Source organism: Lepidochelys kempii, chromosome 21, assembly GCF_965140265.1.
Source record: "Lepidochelys kempii isolate rLepKem1 chromosome 21, rLepKem1.hap2, whole genome shotgun sequence".
In the NCBI taxonomy this organism is placed as follows: domain Eukaryota; kingdom Metazoa; phylum Chordata; order Testudines; family Cheloniidae; genus Lepidochelys; species Lepidochelys kempii.
The window spans coordinates 9,323,061-9,336,772 of record NC_133276.1 but is presented as its reverse complement, the minus strand read 5'-3'; the positions used below and the strand labels follow the sequence as shown (position 1 = coordinate 9,336,772).

General features: G+C 47.0%; 1 protein-coding gene across 1 annotated transcript in view; it reads left to right on the top strand.

Moving 5' to 3' along the window:
* Positions 1 to 10,260: 10,260 nt before the first annotated feature.
* Positions 10,261 to 13,712, top strand: part of MDFI (MyoD family inhibitor) — a 34,893-nt gene continuing 31,441 nt past the window's right edge. The window contains exon 1 of the mRNA XM_073320295.1: positions 10,261 to 10,354. Within this exon, the coding sequence (XP_073176396.1) occupies positions 10,261 to 10,354 (94 nt within the window). The remainder of the gene's footprint in view (positions 10,355 to 13,712) is intronic.

Genomic DNA, 13,712 nt, shown 5'->3' with positions numbered 1-13,712 from the left:
TCTTGTGTTATGAGAAGGAGTAAATAATTTACTTTCTCCACACTTACTTTGTGCCTCAGTTTCCCATCTGTAAAAGGAAATATTCTTTCTTTTCCTCACCCATCTGTCTTGTTTATTTAGGCTGTAAGTTCCTTGGGACGGGGATGTCTCTTACCATGTGTCTATACAGCACCTACCCCAATGGAGGCCCTATTATAATACAGATAATAACATTGAATAATATTCTCTACAGTGATTCCAGTTTGAGAGCTCCTCCCACTGCTAGTCATCTGCACCATTTTCCCCACAATGACTCGTGCTGGGAGAAACTGAGGAACTGTGAGATGTTCCTATGTCACCAGGCACAGCATTCTGCCATCATTCCGTATGGCTCTGTCTTTCCTCTCTACCGATGAAGACGCCACACAAAGCCAGTAGGGGCAAAGTAATTTTTCAATTTCTGAAGGAGGATTTTTTTTTAACTTTTTGTCTATTCCCTTTTAAAAAAACTATTTACAGAAATAACTCGTGATCCATCAAAATATTTTTACTGAAAATATGAAACAGTGGGGTCATTCACTCAAAACCTTGCAAACCACATTCCCTCCACCCCTTACCCCATCCTGCCCCGAACAGAATGATTTGAGAGTGTAATTTTGTTTAGAGAGTTTGTGCGCACGCAAAGAACGGTAATTACGTAGACAGATCAGTTATGGCACTGGCCCTACTCAAACACGACTCAGCCAATTACAACTCCTCTCTGTATTGAGACATAGACTGAAATGTATGGCACCATTCATGGGAGGTTAACCACTTTGCTGCAGTGCGGTTTCTCAGATGGCCTGGTTTGGATTTTGTTTTTTCTCTCTCTTTTTAAACTGAGAAGAATTTGCCTCTGGTTAGATTTAGAGCATGTTGCAAAACATCCTGTAAAATGAAAAGTCAAGTCCTGTTGCTAAATTCTTGTGACAAATGGAAGGGTCAGATTCTCAGCTAGTGTAAATCTTGACTCATGCATTGACTTTGATGGAGTGACACTGATTTATACCAGCTGAGGATGTGGTCCAGAGGAGGAAATCTTCCAGGATGATAAGGTGCAAAATACCACCCTGAAATAGAAGGGAAGGACAGTCTTGTGACTAACTCACTGCTGGGCCCTGGGAGAGCTGTGCTTAATTGAGCTCTGCCATAGATTTCTTGTGTGGACTTAGGCAAGTCACTTATGCCAAAATTTGCAAACGTGTGTCTATAAAGTAGGCCTCCTAAATAAGGGGCCTAGTTTTCAGAGGTATGAGCACCTGCAGCTTCCACTGGCTTCAGTATGATTAATTGGTGCATTTTTGTGGGATCCGTCTTCACTGCAGACTTAACTCAGATCTTACTTAGGTGTTATCCTGAGCCCCCTTCTGATCCACCCACACAACCCTCTGATCTAAGTGGTGTTTTCTACCCCAGCTAGCTGGCCCGGCTGGGACTATAGATCTACCGTGCCAAGTGATCTCTCAGTCGGGCTGGTAACCCACCCAGGATGAAGGCTAAATCACTCAAGTACTCAGAAGGACAGAGAGTTTCTCCCACAATTCACTGGGAAAGAATCCTAAACCGGCTCAGCTTACTACAGCACAAAGGACCACGCGATGTGCCTCCAGAAATCCTAGCAACACACACTGCGGAGCATAGTATCAGGGAGGACAAACTAACTCAGGCCGGACTGTGCAGTGTGGCAGGCTAAGATCTGGATGATGGTCACCCCAAGTTAATTCTGAAGTGAAGACAAATCCCTGGAAAATCCCACTGCTTACGTAGGCATCCAAGTATGGATGTAGGTGTCTAACATTACTCACCCCAGATTGCAAATTTTCTTTCACATCTTTGCCCTTTAATTTCCCCACCTATAAAATGAGGATGATAATCACCTGCCTCAGTTGCCAACAGTCCCTTATTTCTTCATCTCTGTACAACAAGATCAGGTATTGCTGAGTGCCGCAAAAAGCAGCAACAGAAACTCCTGGCGAATGTAGGTGAGTGCTGCTTATTATTAATAATAATAATAAATAATATCAGGAGGAGGGGTGGGGCAGAGGTGCTAAGAAAACAGTCCTTTATTTTTGAAATACAATGTTGGCATCCCAACGTAGTAAGGCATGGCAAGGTTTGGTTTGTTAATAGTTGGGAAAGTGCTTTGAGATCCTTGTGTAATATACTTGACAAGTGGGTTACCCATCCTGCTCTGTACCTGCTCCACACAGCATGGCCGCCTGCCACAATTGCCAGCTAATGCACTGAGGCCTTATTTCAACATGGCTGCAGCTACGTTCTGCTCCTAGAGGGACAGGCCCTCCAGAGTCTATGGAACGTGCAAAACTGCCATAAAGGAACGTCTCAAGTTTTCCTCTGTATTAAAGAGGCGCAGGACCAATATTCACCCTCTGTGGTGCCTGTCTCAAGTGTCTGGGACTTTTAAACCCCTCCCAGTAGTATCGGAACAGGTGTCCGTGTGGTTACCAGAGCCCTCCATGCCTGTACCGCTGTAAATAGCTCGTGCGTCGGACGTGCACCTGTCGATGGCGCTTGAGAACATGTGGCCTTGGCCCTGGATTTTGTAGGACCTGTAAAGTTTGTTGTTGCTGGTGCTGCAGATGGCTTCCTTTGTGGCGCCCGTAAGACTCCTCACAAAACCAGCAGGTGCATTGGCACTGATTCGCTCCGCTCCGCAGGCAGCGAAAAACACCCCAAGCAGCAAGTGCAAGCTCCATGTGGCAGTAGGTGCCTCTCTCTCTGAACAGGCCACCGCCGAAGAAGTTGTGTTAAGACCAAGAAGTGGGTGTCTGATCAAGTCGTTACTGACAGGTGTCCAACACACACACACACAATCCTCTCAGCTATCAGGGGGAGATGATTTAAATTAATCTACTCTGACTTCCATCTTTAAGGCCTTTATTTGTGGGTGTGTCATGTAATTGGCCGAATTAGTTTGTGGTTGACAGGTTTCAGAGTAGCAGCCGTGTTAGTCTGTATTGGCAAAAAGAAAAGGAGGACTTGTGGCCCCTTAGAGACTAACCAATTTATTTGAGCATGAGCTTTCGTGAGCTACAGCTCACTTCATCGGATGCATACTGTGGAAACTGCAGAAGATTTGTGCTGGAAATGGCCCAACTTGATGAATACTTTAGATAAGCTATTACCAGCAGGAGAGTGGGGTGGGAGGAGGTATTGTTTCATGGTCTCTGTGTATATAATGTCTTCTGCAGTTTCCACGGTATGCATCCGATGAAGTGAGCTGTAGCTCACGAAAGCTTATGCTCAAATAAATTGGTTAGTCTCTAAGGTGCCACAAGTCCTCCTTTTCTTTTTGTGGTTGATACTGTGTTTTATTTTAACTTTATTTTATTTTGAATAAGGGAAGATAGAACCATAGCCACTGAGAAGAGAAGATCCTGACCCTAGTCATGGGCTGTAACCCTAATCCATGCCAGGCGACTACAGCCAGGAAACCAAATGTAGGTTTCCAGCATTCCCGTGTGTCACTGCTTTGTTACAGGTTTTGGTGTTGAGAAGGAAACAACCTCAAAGTATCTACTTGGATTTCTTAAGAAAATTCTTAAATGTTAGCGATTAGAGCGGGTTTTCAAAAATGAAATTAGTTCTGTGAAAATTCTGGAGATCGTTTTAGTTCTCCATTTTCTATATGGAGCTGATTTTCTTTTTCTTTTTGTTATTGTTTAAGAAATTCTGTGACATGTTTTTAATGGATTTTGAAATCTAATTTTGTTTTTGTTTTGAAAATATTCAGTTCTGAGCCCACCCCTGCCCCATTTGACTAAATCTACCAATCAAAATGAATAGTTGAGTAGGGAGGAGGGATCTACCAAAAAAAAGGAGGGTAAAAAGAAGCCTGGTAAATTAAAACTGAAAATGACCAGCAGAAATTTTCATTGAATAACATCGAAAAGTTTTCAAGAAAATTTTCATTTTTGAAAAAAAAAAAAAACACCTTTTAATTAGAAAAATTTCAATCCACCTATTCGACGTAGGAAAGAAATGGTAACAAATGAGCCAGCTAAATTATCTAACTGGCTTCCATATGCTCTTTTTAGTTGCTCTTCTTAATCCAGATTCATCAGGTGCAGGCTAGAACATGGTTTGCAACAATGCTATTGCCTTTCCCTCTTCTCAGAAACTTCTAGCTTATACGAACAGACCAAACATCTGGTACTGTCATTAACACGCATGTAAGGTACTCAGATAATTAACCCTCTAGCTGCTGGGGTAAAACAGGAAGCCTGGGTCACACCATGTTGGCTGCACATGTTGCGGCAGGTAGTTTTGGGAAGTGATAGCCGCTTCCAGGGAATGATAATAATACAGGCATTCAAGTGTAGTCTACTAACGCTCGACTGTCACTTTTTGCTCTAATAGCCTGGCTTAGGGTGTTAACGAGAGGCCCCTGTTAAGCTGCATGTATGTGCTGGCTGTGTTTTCCCTCCTGCTGCTGATTGTAATGAAGATAGAGAAGAAAGCTTTGACTCCAGATGCCTGTGGGCAAATACTTGGAGAAGCGTGGGTGGGAGGAGGGCGTTAGGTAGGGTCTAAGACAGCGCAGAGGGTGCAGAGTGGGCTCTGGTGTGGACCATAGGAAACAAATCTGACTTTGGCGTTTACCAGCCCTGGCTCGCTCTGCTCCACCCCTAGAGCTGGGATCGTCCGCCTGAATGAGCAGTTTGTCTACGGAGGGGGGCGACTTGTACAGAGCAGAGCAGCTGGTGTGGGGAGCTCAACCCTGGCCGTGGTGTGAGGCAACTCCGGGCATTGCTGGGTGGCCTGTCTCATTCCTTGTGTGTCTTACTGTATCCACTATCCATCCCACCCTTATTATTTATTTCTATTACAGCAGCATCTAGAGGCCCCAGCTGAGATCAGGGCCCCATTGTGCTTGGGGCTGTACATTCATAGTGAGACAGCTCCTACCCTAAAGCGCTTACAGCCTAAATAAATAAGGCAGACAACGGGTGCGAGGGAAACTGTGGCACAGAGCAGGGAAGCCCAAATCTCTTGATTCCCTGTCCATAGCTCTATCCCCCGGACCACTCTCCCTGCCACAGCCCCAGCACTTTCCCACCCATATGCAGCCGTTTTCCTTTTGGTGACGGATTTATTCGTTTCCTCTCAATGAGTGCCTCTGCTTTGATGTGGCAGAATGATTTCCAGCCGCCTCGCAGGGACGTCTTTTACTCTGGGAAACCCCCTGAAAATGTCAGGGCTGGGGTGAGGTGGCTGCTTCCCGGGTTGGGTTTCCATTGCAGGTGGGGTGTAGGGGAGAAAAGCATCGCTTTCCAGAACCTTGCTCTGAGCCCCGGGCTCTACACACTGGAGCTGGGAAGCTGGGATGCCCTGAAAATTCCTCCCTGCCCTCCTTCCCACAAAGCCAGATCATCAGCTGTGTGAGGTTATGGGCCAGGCCATCCCTTTGTCTGTTCCTGCTCCAGTCCTTTTCTCTGTGCTTTCCCAAGCCTCTGTGACTTGTTCTGGATGTGCCCCTAGGGGCACAGGGAATGTGTTGGGCTTCCTGCTGGAGTTTAGAGCAGCCTTTAGATCAGATACCAGGATGACAGGTGTCTTTGATTAAGTTAGATGGAATGAGGGTGGAAAGGGGAAAGCTGCTTTAAACATGTTTCGTAGGAGCAAATCCTGCCCTAAACTACACCTTTGTATCCCCATTAAATCGAACCAGGATTGCTGGGAGAAAATCAGGAGAGAAATCATTTGGAGTCAGTGAGAAAAACCATCGGAAAATCAATGGAGAAATCATTTGAGATCAAGGGAGAGGAATCACTGGGAAACTGGGGGGTAGCTTAGATGTGGCCTGTGATGTTTTTTAAGCCCTAAGAAAATTAGTTTTAGTTCTTTTTCTCATGGCAGTGCAAACGGCAAAGGATCAATAGGGAGCTGCTATCCGCAGAGGGTAGGCCACTCGTGGGTTCAAGGCAGATGCTCAACAGAGTAGCTTTCAGGATAATATTTATTCCCCTAGTCTAACAAAGTTTCTGGTTCAGTTTTTGAAGAAAACATCTTTCTGATGGGTTTTTTTTTTTTTTTTTTACCGCTCCTATGACCCCTCTGTAATACTGTCTTACATTTACATAGCACCTTTCATCCCAAAGGGTCCTGGAGCATTGGAGCTTATACACCGTGTTCGAGGATCACTTCACCACCGCTGCAGGCATGCAGGTAGCCTGGGTCCTGTGAGATAGGACAGGATATGAGAAATGCAGTTCCCATTGAACGGATGACCAAGGAGGAGATTTTCAAAGTCTCTGCAAGGTAAGTTCTAGATTGAACGATAATGAAATTGTGATTCCATTTCAATGTCCCCTCCAGTTATTCAGAGGGCTGCATCATGAGACTGAGCTTTCTGCTGGGAAGGAAATGCTGCTCTTAAAGAACTGAGAAATGGTTGGAATGGAGGACGTGGTGTCCGGACTCTCAGCGAGTGTTCCAGCAGGACGCCTGGGTTCTTTCCCCACCTTTTGGGGAAAGAGTGGGGTTCGCTAATTAAAGCAGAGACCTGGGAGTCAGGAGCTGGAGGTTCTGTTCCCAGTTCGGGAAGGTGTGTTGTCTGATGTTTGGAGCAAAAGAATAGGAGTCGGGTCTCCTGAGTCCTATTCCCAGCCCTGCCACTGATCTGCTGCGTGACCTTGGAGAGCCGGGTTAACCTGTCGGTGCTTCAGTTTATCCATCTGTGAAACAGGGATAATAACACTTACCCACCTCACAGGAGGGCTGTGTGGGCTTAATGAATGGTTATCAAGTGCTCAGATGAAAGGTGCTGGATAGCTGCAAGGTATCATTATAAAGACGCCGAGCGCACCCAGATTCGTCTTGGCAGAAATAAAGAACTGTCAGGGCCAAAGGAAAAAACCCAGTGGATTCGCCTGCTTGTCAGCATGAATCTTACAAGCGGACGAAAATGCAGCGCTGACGTTTCAACATCAAAGTGTCGGCCTTCGTTCTCATGGACCTGGGCCACTTCCTATCTGTAGCTACCAGGAAGCAGGAGGGTGGAGTGAGGGTCCCATATATCCCCCCGGGAATGGACGTGGTAAAGGGGGAGCTCGTGCTCTGATGTCGGTTATGAAGCCCCCTGCCCCAGCAGAAACAGGAGGAAAGCAGTGGATGTTAAGACATGGGGGCACAGATAAGCAAACAGGAATGTGCTCCTGCCAAAGCACAGGGCTGACCTGTACCTAGGGTGATTCAGAGGCATACTGCCTCCTAGTCAGGAAATCCAAGGCACACCCACTGAGACATGCTCAGACGTCCCAGCTCCCTGGGTGTCACAACTCACGAGCGAGGCCAGCTCCTCTGTTGTAGCTGTTTGAAACGAACCCTCGTGGAAAACTGGCTGGGTCTTTATGGTGAGTGCAGCGGCTGGCCGGAGTGGTGTCAGGTCAGAGGAATAACACGGCCACTGTTTCAAACACCAGGAGTTTCTTAGCTCGGATAATTATTTTTCTCTTATCAGGCTTGTCTGTTTAGATTGTAAACTCTTCAGGGCACGCTGTCTCCCACACTCTGTGTTTGTACAGCACCTCGCACAACGGGGCACAGCCCTAGCTGGTGTTTTGGGTGCTCCTGCAATACCAATGGTAAAGCAGTGCTCTCCATTTAGGATAGATCACTAAAGAGTGATCAACTTTTGCTAGGTTTTTTTATGCACCACCTTGTAGAATTGAATAGAGTATTCTAACGCCATGAAGGACCATTTAAAAAACCTCCATAGAGAGGGTTTCGTTCTCTATTAGATCCTGTTAGACTTTACAGCAATTTCATACCGCTGTTTAATTTCTATACATCTTGGCTGGAATTTTCACAGACGCCTCAGTGAATGAGTTGCCTTTCAAAACCCCAGCCTCCATCCTTGCTAACTTCTTTACTATTCTCGCCCTTTTTCCTTTAGATGCTTGCTTCCTCAAGGGCACCTCTGACTTTTCTTCCACCAGGATCGCTCTCCCGTGGATTGTGTGTCTGAATTAGATCTTATAAAGAGCTCCAATCCAAACACTCTGTGCTGGTTGCTCTTTGGGCAGGACCATAGCCTGTGTATATGGTACTGGGCACAGAAGATAGTAGCAGTCATATTTCAGCAATGGCTAGAGGTGCTAACAGCAACGGGACCCCCTTGTGCTAGGTGTGGTATATACACATAGAGAAACAGCCCTTGCCCCCAAAGAGCTTACAGACTAAATACACAAGAGAAAGGGTGGGAAGGGAAAGAGGGACATACAGAGGAGACATGACTCACCCATGGTAACAGCAGGGCAGTGGCTGAGGTCCTGAATCCAGGCCAGCACTTTATTCACTGAACCACACTGATGGCTCTCTCTAAATTATAAATCTATGCTAGCCACTACATGGAAATGACACCCACGCCTATTCACACTTACTGACACTGCATCAATTCTGATTTCATTGGCACTGGTTTAAATCCAGAATAACTCCACTGATGTCACGGGGGTTACTCCAGATTTACACCAGTGGAGAATCTGGCCTATTTAATAAACTTGGAAATATTGGATTGTCAGGTTCGAGGAAAAAGCCATCGGTGTAAAAAGCAGTCTTAAAAAAAAAGTGGCAGTAGATATTTTATCTAAAAATGTTACAAAGTCAGTTCCCCTAAAGCAAGATATAAAGTAATATCGCGAGTGAGTGTGGAAATAGTGACTCCAAATGTAAACTGCCCTTGTAATTAAAATATTACACTAGAAAAGAGAATTTGTGACTTGACTTCATTCTGTCACTTTAAACAGTAATACTGATAAGTCTAATCATATGTTGCCCTCCATCTGAGTATCTCAAAGTCAGTGAGTTAAACCACAAAACCCAATATTGTCCTCATTTTGTAGCTGGGGAAACTGAAGCACAAAGAGGGGAAAGTGACTTGTCCAAGGATGGACGGTGAGTTAGTAGCAGAGTCAGGAAGAAAATTGGTCTCTCCTAACTTCTGGCCATGTGTCCTAGTTCCATGACAATCCTTCACACAGGAATATGTAGTCGTACTGTAAGTATATTGGGCCACAACTACATCGGTATTTGGGAGCATTAGTGCTGGAGGAGACAGGCGTTCACGCAACGCAAGGGAGGTTTTGATGATTTCTCAGTTTTGGCTCGCTATCCCTTTTCGCTCCTTTGCTGCTGTTTGAAAATTGATCTTTTGAGTTTAAAGAAAAACAAATTTGGATTAAAAACGTGGAGCTCAAAGACTTGAGCATTGGCAGAGGGATATAGTAAGTCCATGCTTGTCCCACATATCCCTCTCCCCACACCATACTTTGACTGCTTAGCTCCACTCCCACAAAAAAGAAATCAACTTTTTTTTCATTCCTTTTTAAAGTGGCTTTGTGGATTGTTGTGTCTGTTTGTTTGTTCTCACTGCTTTTTATAAATCGTAGTGCCAACCAGCTTATTATAGGCTGCATGAACTCCAAATATCTCCAGCATGAAGGAAACTGGGTAATCAGCCCTGAATGCAATTTCCTGTGTGAGAGACGGGAGGCAGAGCTTACAGTCTGGAGATAGACTGCACAAACTTGTCCAGTTGTAACCTAACACTGCCCTGAAGAAAGAGCTGCACAGATAAAGAGAAGTGAAGTGTCTTCTTTATTTGAAATTGCAGGACATTCCTGGCAGGGACAAGGCACCAAGCAGGACACTTTGAAGGAATATGTAAAGACAAAGGAAGGAAGGAAGGAAGACAAGTTGAAGAAATCTAGCTGAAGAGGGCTGGAGGAGTAGGGTGTTTGGAGAAGGGAGCAGCTGCAGAGACCTGAAGGAGACCTTCACATGGAGAGGACAATAGGATGATACCCCACTTGTGGGAGTTCCATTAAAGTGTAAACAAAAAAAGTGAGTTTCTCCAATGTGTCTCTGTATTCTTGGGGGAGTGGGGGGGAAATTGGCCGATCACAGGATTCCTCAATGCAGCTGGGACTGAAATGTGTCTGGAGGGAAGCTTATGCAGAGCTGGAGTTTCCTGCAGCTGAACAATCAAGCAAACTATTGTGCATGTGGATGCGGCAGTTGGGGAGAGGTGTCCTGCCGGGGTGAGTTAGAAATCCCTTCTTGGGGTTGTGTGGTTTCCTTCTTGTCTCTCCACCTAACGTCTTCATGCTGATTCATTCCATGTGAGAGTTCCTCATGGCTGGGTTGTTTAGCAATCTTCAGTGAGCTTCTCTCTCTCACTCTCTTTCTCTGCATGTGGTGTGTCTGGCAGGTCCCAGTCAGATGTCCCAGGTGAGAAGTGATCTCTCAAGCCGTTCTGACTCACTCAATGGAGACCCCGTGCCGGATCAGACACCCTTCCTGCCCACTAGTGCAGGTAAGCACAAGGGGCTTTTGTCTCTCTCACTTTAAATTTACAGGGACTTGTCTCTCTCTGGCCACTGGCAGGAGCCCTAGGCTTCCCTGTTCTTTTTATTTGTTAAGTATAAGTCTTTGTCCAACTTTCTGGATTAGAAAGAGAATGGTAGTTCTTTGTGGCTGAGCACAATGTGAGCTAGATCCGCAGCTGGTGGAAATCAGCATGGCTCCTCTGGGCTTAAAATAGCTAGGCTGCTTTACACCAGCCGCCGTGTGCATACGTCCACCACACAATGGGGATCATCAGAACCCCAGCTGGTGAAATCCATTAAGGCTAATGGAGCCACACCAGCTGATGATCTGTGGGTGTGTGGAGGGGGACGGTGCCACTCGGACAAGGAACGTTCCTGGAAAGTTTCTGCAACTTTCCCATTTCCAATGGGACTTCACCAAGAGCCAGGATCGGTGGGAGCAAGGGCGCTGGGAATTAAAGGTGCTTGCTGAGCTGTTTTCCCGGCGGGCTCGTGGAGGGGAGAGGATGTTGGCTCTGCTGGAGCCAAAAGGGTTAAAGAGCAGGCAGACTAAATGTTGCAGAGACTTATTGGCGAGGGGCTCACCGCCAGGCTTAAAGCCCACTACTTCCTTTCCCATTTTCTCTCTCTCTCTCTCCAAAGACACTATTGTGCTCTCGCACGGCTGGCTGTGTGGGATGGAACCTCTCCGGAGGGGGGAAAAGGGAGCTTGGGTTTCTTTCTGCTGCCTCCTGTCTGTGTTGCAGACCATGCAGCAGGAGCCCTGATGCAGCTGCACTGGGGCTTTGGCTTCTCACAAGAACTTTTGTGTCTATTCAGCCGCCGTGTATTCTTGGGCTCGGGCCAGCTCCTTGCGAGATGCGGCTTCCCCCCTCCCTCACTCTGGGCCCTGATCCTATTAAATTTAATAACATTCTCTCGCCCCTGCTCCCTACCCAGAGAAAGCTGTCTCCTTTATTCCTTCCCCAGATCGGGCGTCAAGCCCCACAATCGGAAGGTGGGGAGGCTCTGTGTTGCTGTATGTAGGGGGCTCCATCCAATACTCATGGACTGGCCAAAGATCAGAGAAGATCAGTGCTCCGGTGGCAAACCATTGGGAGACCATGGGGCGGATCAGAGCCTGATCCTGCCACCCTTGCTCATGGCACGTGGCGCTGAGTCCCATTGATGCCTGTAAGATCGCTCAGTAAATGCTACTCACAAGGGGCCAGGGCTGCAGAATCAGGCCCTAAATAAGTGGGTTCCCTGGATCCCCGATTGCCTCCATCTCCTCCTCCCACGTGGAGCAAATCCAGTGAAATTCCACTCCCCGTGAGAGCCCTGATCTGGTTCCATGCATCGTGCTGTGTTAGCTGCAATGTGCTGGCTCTGCGAAAGCCTCCTCTTGGAGCGTAGCTATTGTGTGTGCGGAGGGGAATCGATTGGACCAGACGAGCTTTCCAGGCTACTAAATGATGACTCTCCCCCAGCTGACTCTGAACGAGTTGTTGTAGACGTAATAAGCGTTCCTGCAATGCACTAAGACCGGCTCTAGATCTCGAACTCTACGGGAATGTTATCCTGTTGTCGTTATTATGGCAACACCGTAACGCCTTCATTTGCATTTGCCGTAATGAGAACGCTGATCGGGCCGGGGTCTTTGGCTTTTTCCGGGAGAGGGGGGTGTCACGCACAGTTGGAGGACCTCCATCGTCAGCGCAATCGGCTTCTGCAGATATTTACATGGAGAAACTAGACTGAAGGGCTGAGAGAGAGGAATGGATCAGAGCAGGAAACTGACCACTAAAGGTGAAACACAGCCTACCGTGTGTGCTGTCAGAATGAGACACAAAAGAGGCCAAATTTATTCCTGGTGTAACTCCACTGATGGACTTATCCTGCAATGTGCCAGGGCCCAGATTTCAGAGAATACATTCCCTTGTTATGTTCCCCCAACACTTCCAACCGGATACTGTGTTCCCCGCTTCCTGTCCCACACTCTTGTGTGCTGCCGCTGTTTGCTGTTCAGCGGCTGACATGTTCCACCCCAGAGGTGGCTTCATTTCAATGGTGGGTGAGCAGTCCATAACAACCGCTGCGGGGCTGGGTGGGTTTTACTTGGGAAGTTAGCCCGAGCCTCCGCTGGTACTTGAATCCAAGTCTTCAAAGTCCCATGCTAGCACCTTCACCACTGGGCTACATCTCTTCACAGCCTGCTCTTGGGGCATGGGACTTTGGCCTAGCTCTAGGTTGCTACATAGAAGAGGTTTGACAGGGCAAGAGTTCTCAGCTTTCAAAACACCAGAAGCTCCTACCCCTGTTTGCAAAGGCACCAAGTGCCATTGCTTACCAGGAGACGCTCACTGGTCCATGCAGACCCAGAGTTCCACCAAGAAGAGTCCATTCCTGCTCTTTGCTGAGGACTGAGGTGACATGTTTGTTGTTGTTTTTTATCCATCAGGGTAAGAACAGCTGCTCCTTGCGGCCTCTCACTCTGCAGGATTTTCATCCTTGTTTGCAGGGCACTCCGGGGATGGCATCCAGTTTGTCCACACAGTGTTATTTGCTGACAGTTCCGTGCAGAAGCCTTGTCTCTTGGGAAGTTTCATCCGGCGATTCTGCCTCCCTGTTCCTACATCTAGGATTTGGTCATGGGGATTTGAACCCAATAACCCTTTCAAATATAATTAAGGAAGCCAAATTAACTTGGTGAGATTGAGTTGATAAAATAGGTGGGGAAACTGAGGTGCAGGGAGGCTCAAGGCGAGCGAACACGTGGCAGAGCTGGGGACAGAATCCAGGTCTCCCCACTCTTAGTCCCATTCCTGACCACGGAACCATGTGGTTTCTACCTTGTGAAAAATGACGTGACCTGGATATTTCTTCTGGGATCTGTGTCCCCTCTCTTAGTGGCCGTCTCTGAAGATGGATCCCAGGTTATCACAACCTTCTTCTCACCGCAAGGAGAGCTGGACCAAGCTCCCTCTAGGTACCATCAAAGCAACCCCTTTGAATTACCAGAGGGCAGCTCTAGAGAAAGATGAGAATGCTCTGGTTTCATGTCCAGCAGTGAACGAGTGAACACAGGCAGCCCATACACAGTCAGATGCCACCTTCGTATGGCAGCATGTTGGCTCGTACGGGCCAGTCTTTCTATGACCTTACTTTACCATGAATACCATACAGACTTCTCTTTCTTCCTCACTTCCCTAGAGCTGGTTGGAAAACATCAATTATTTTCTCATGTGGCATTTAGGGGCAAAGAAAATCTGGGGTGGGTTAGGGTTTTCTTTTTGGTTTTTGAAGAGAACTTTAAAACAATGTATTGTTTCACCCCCAAAAAATCTCCAGTTTCTTGATTTTTCA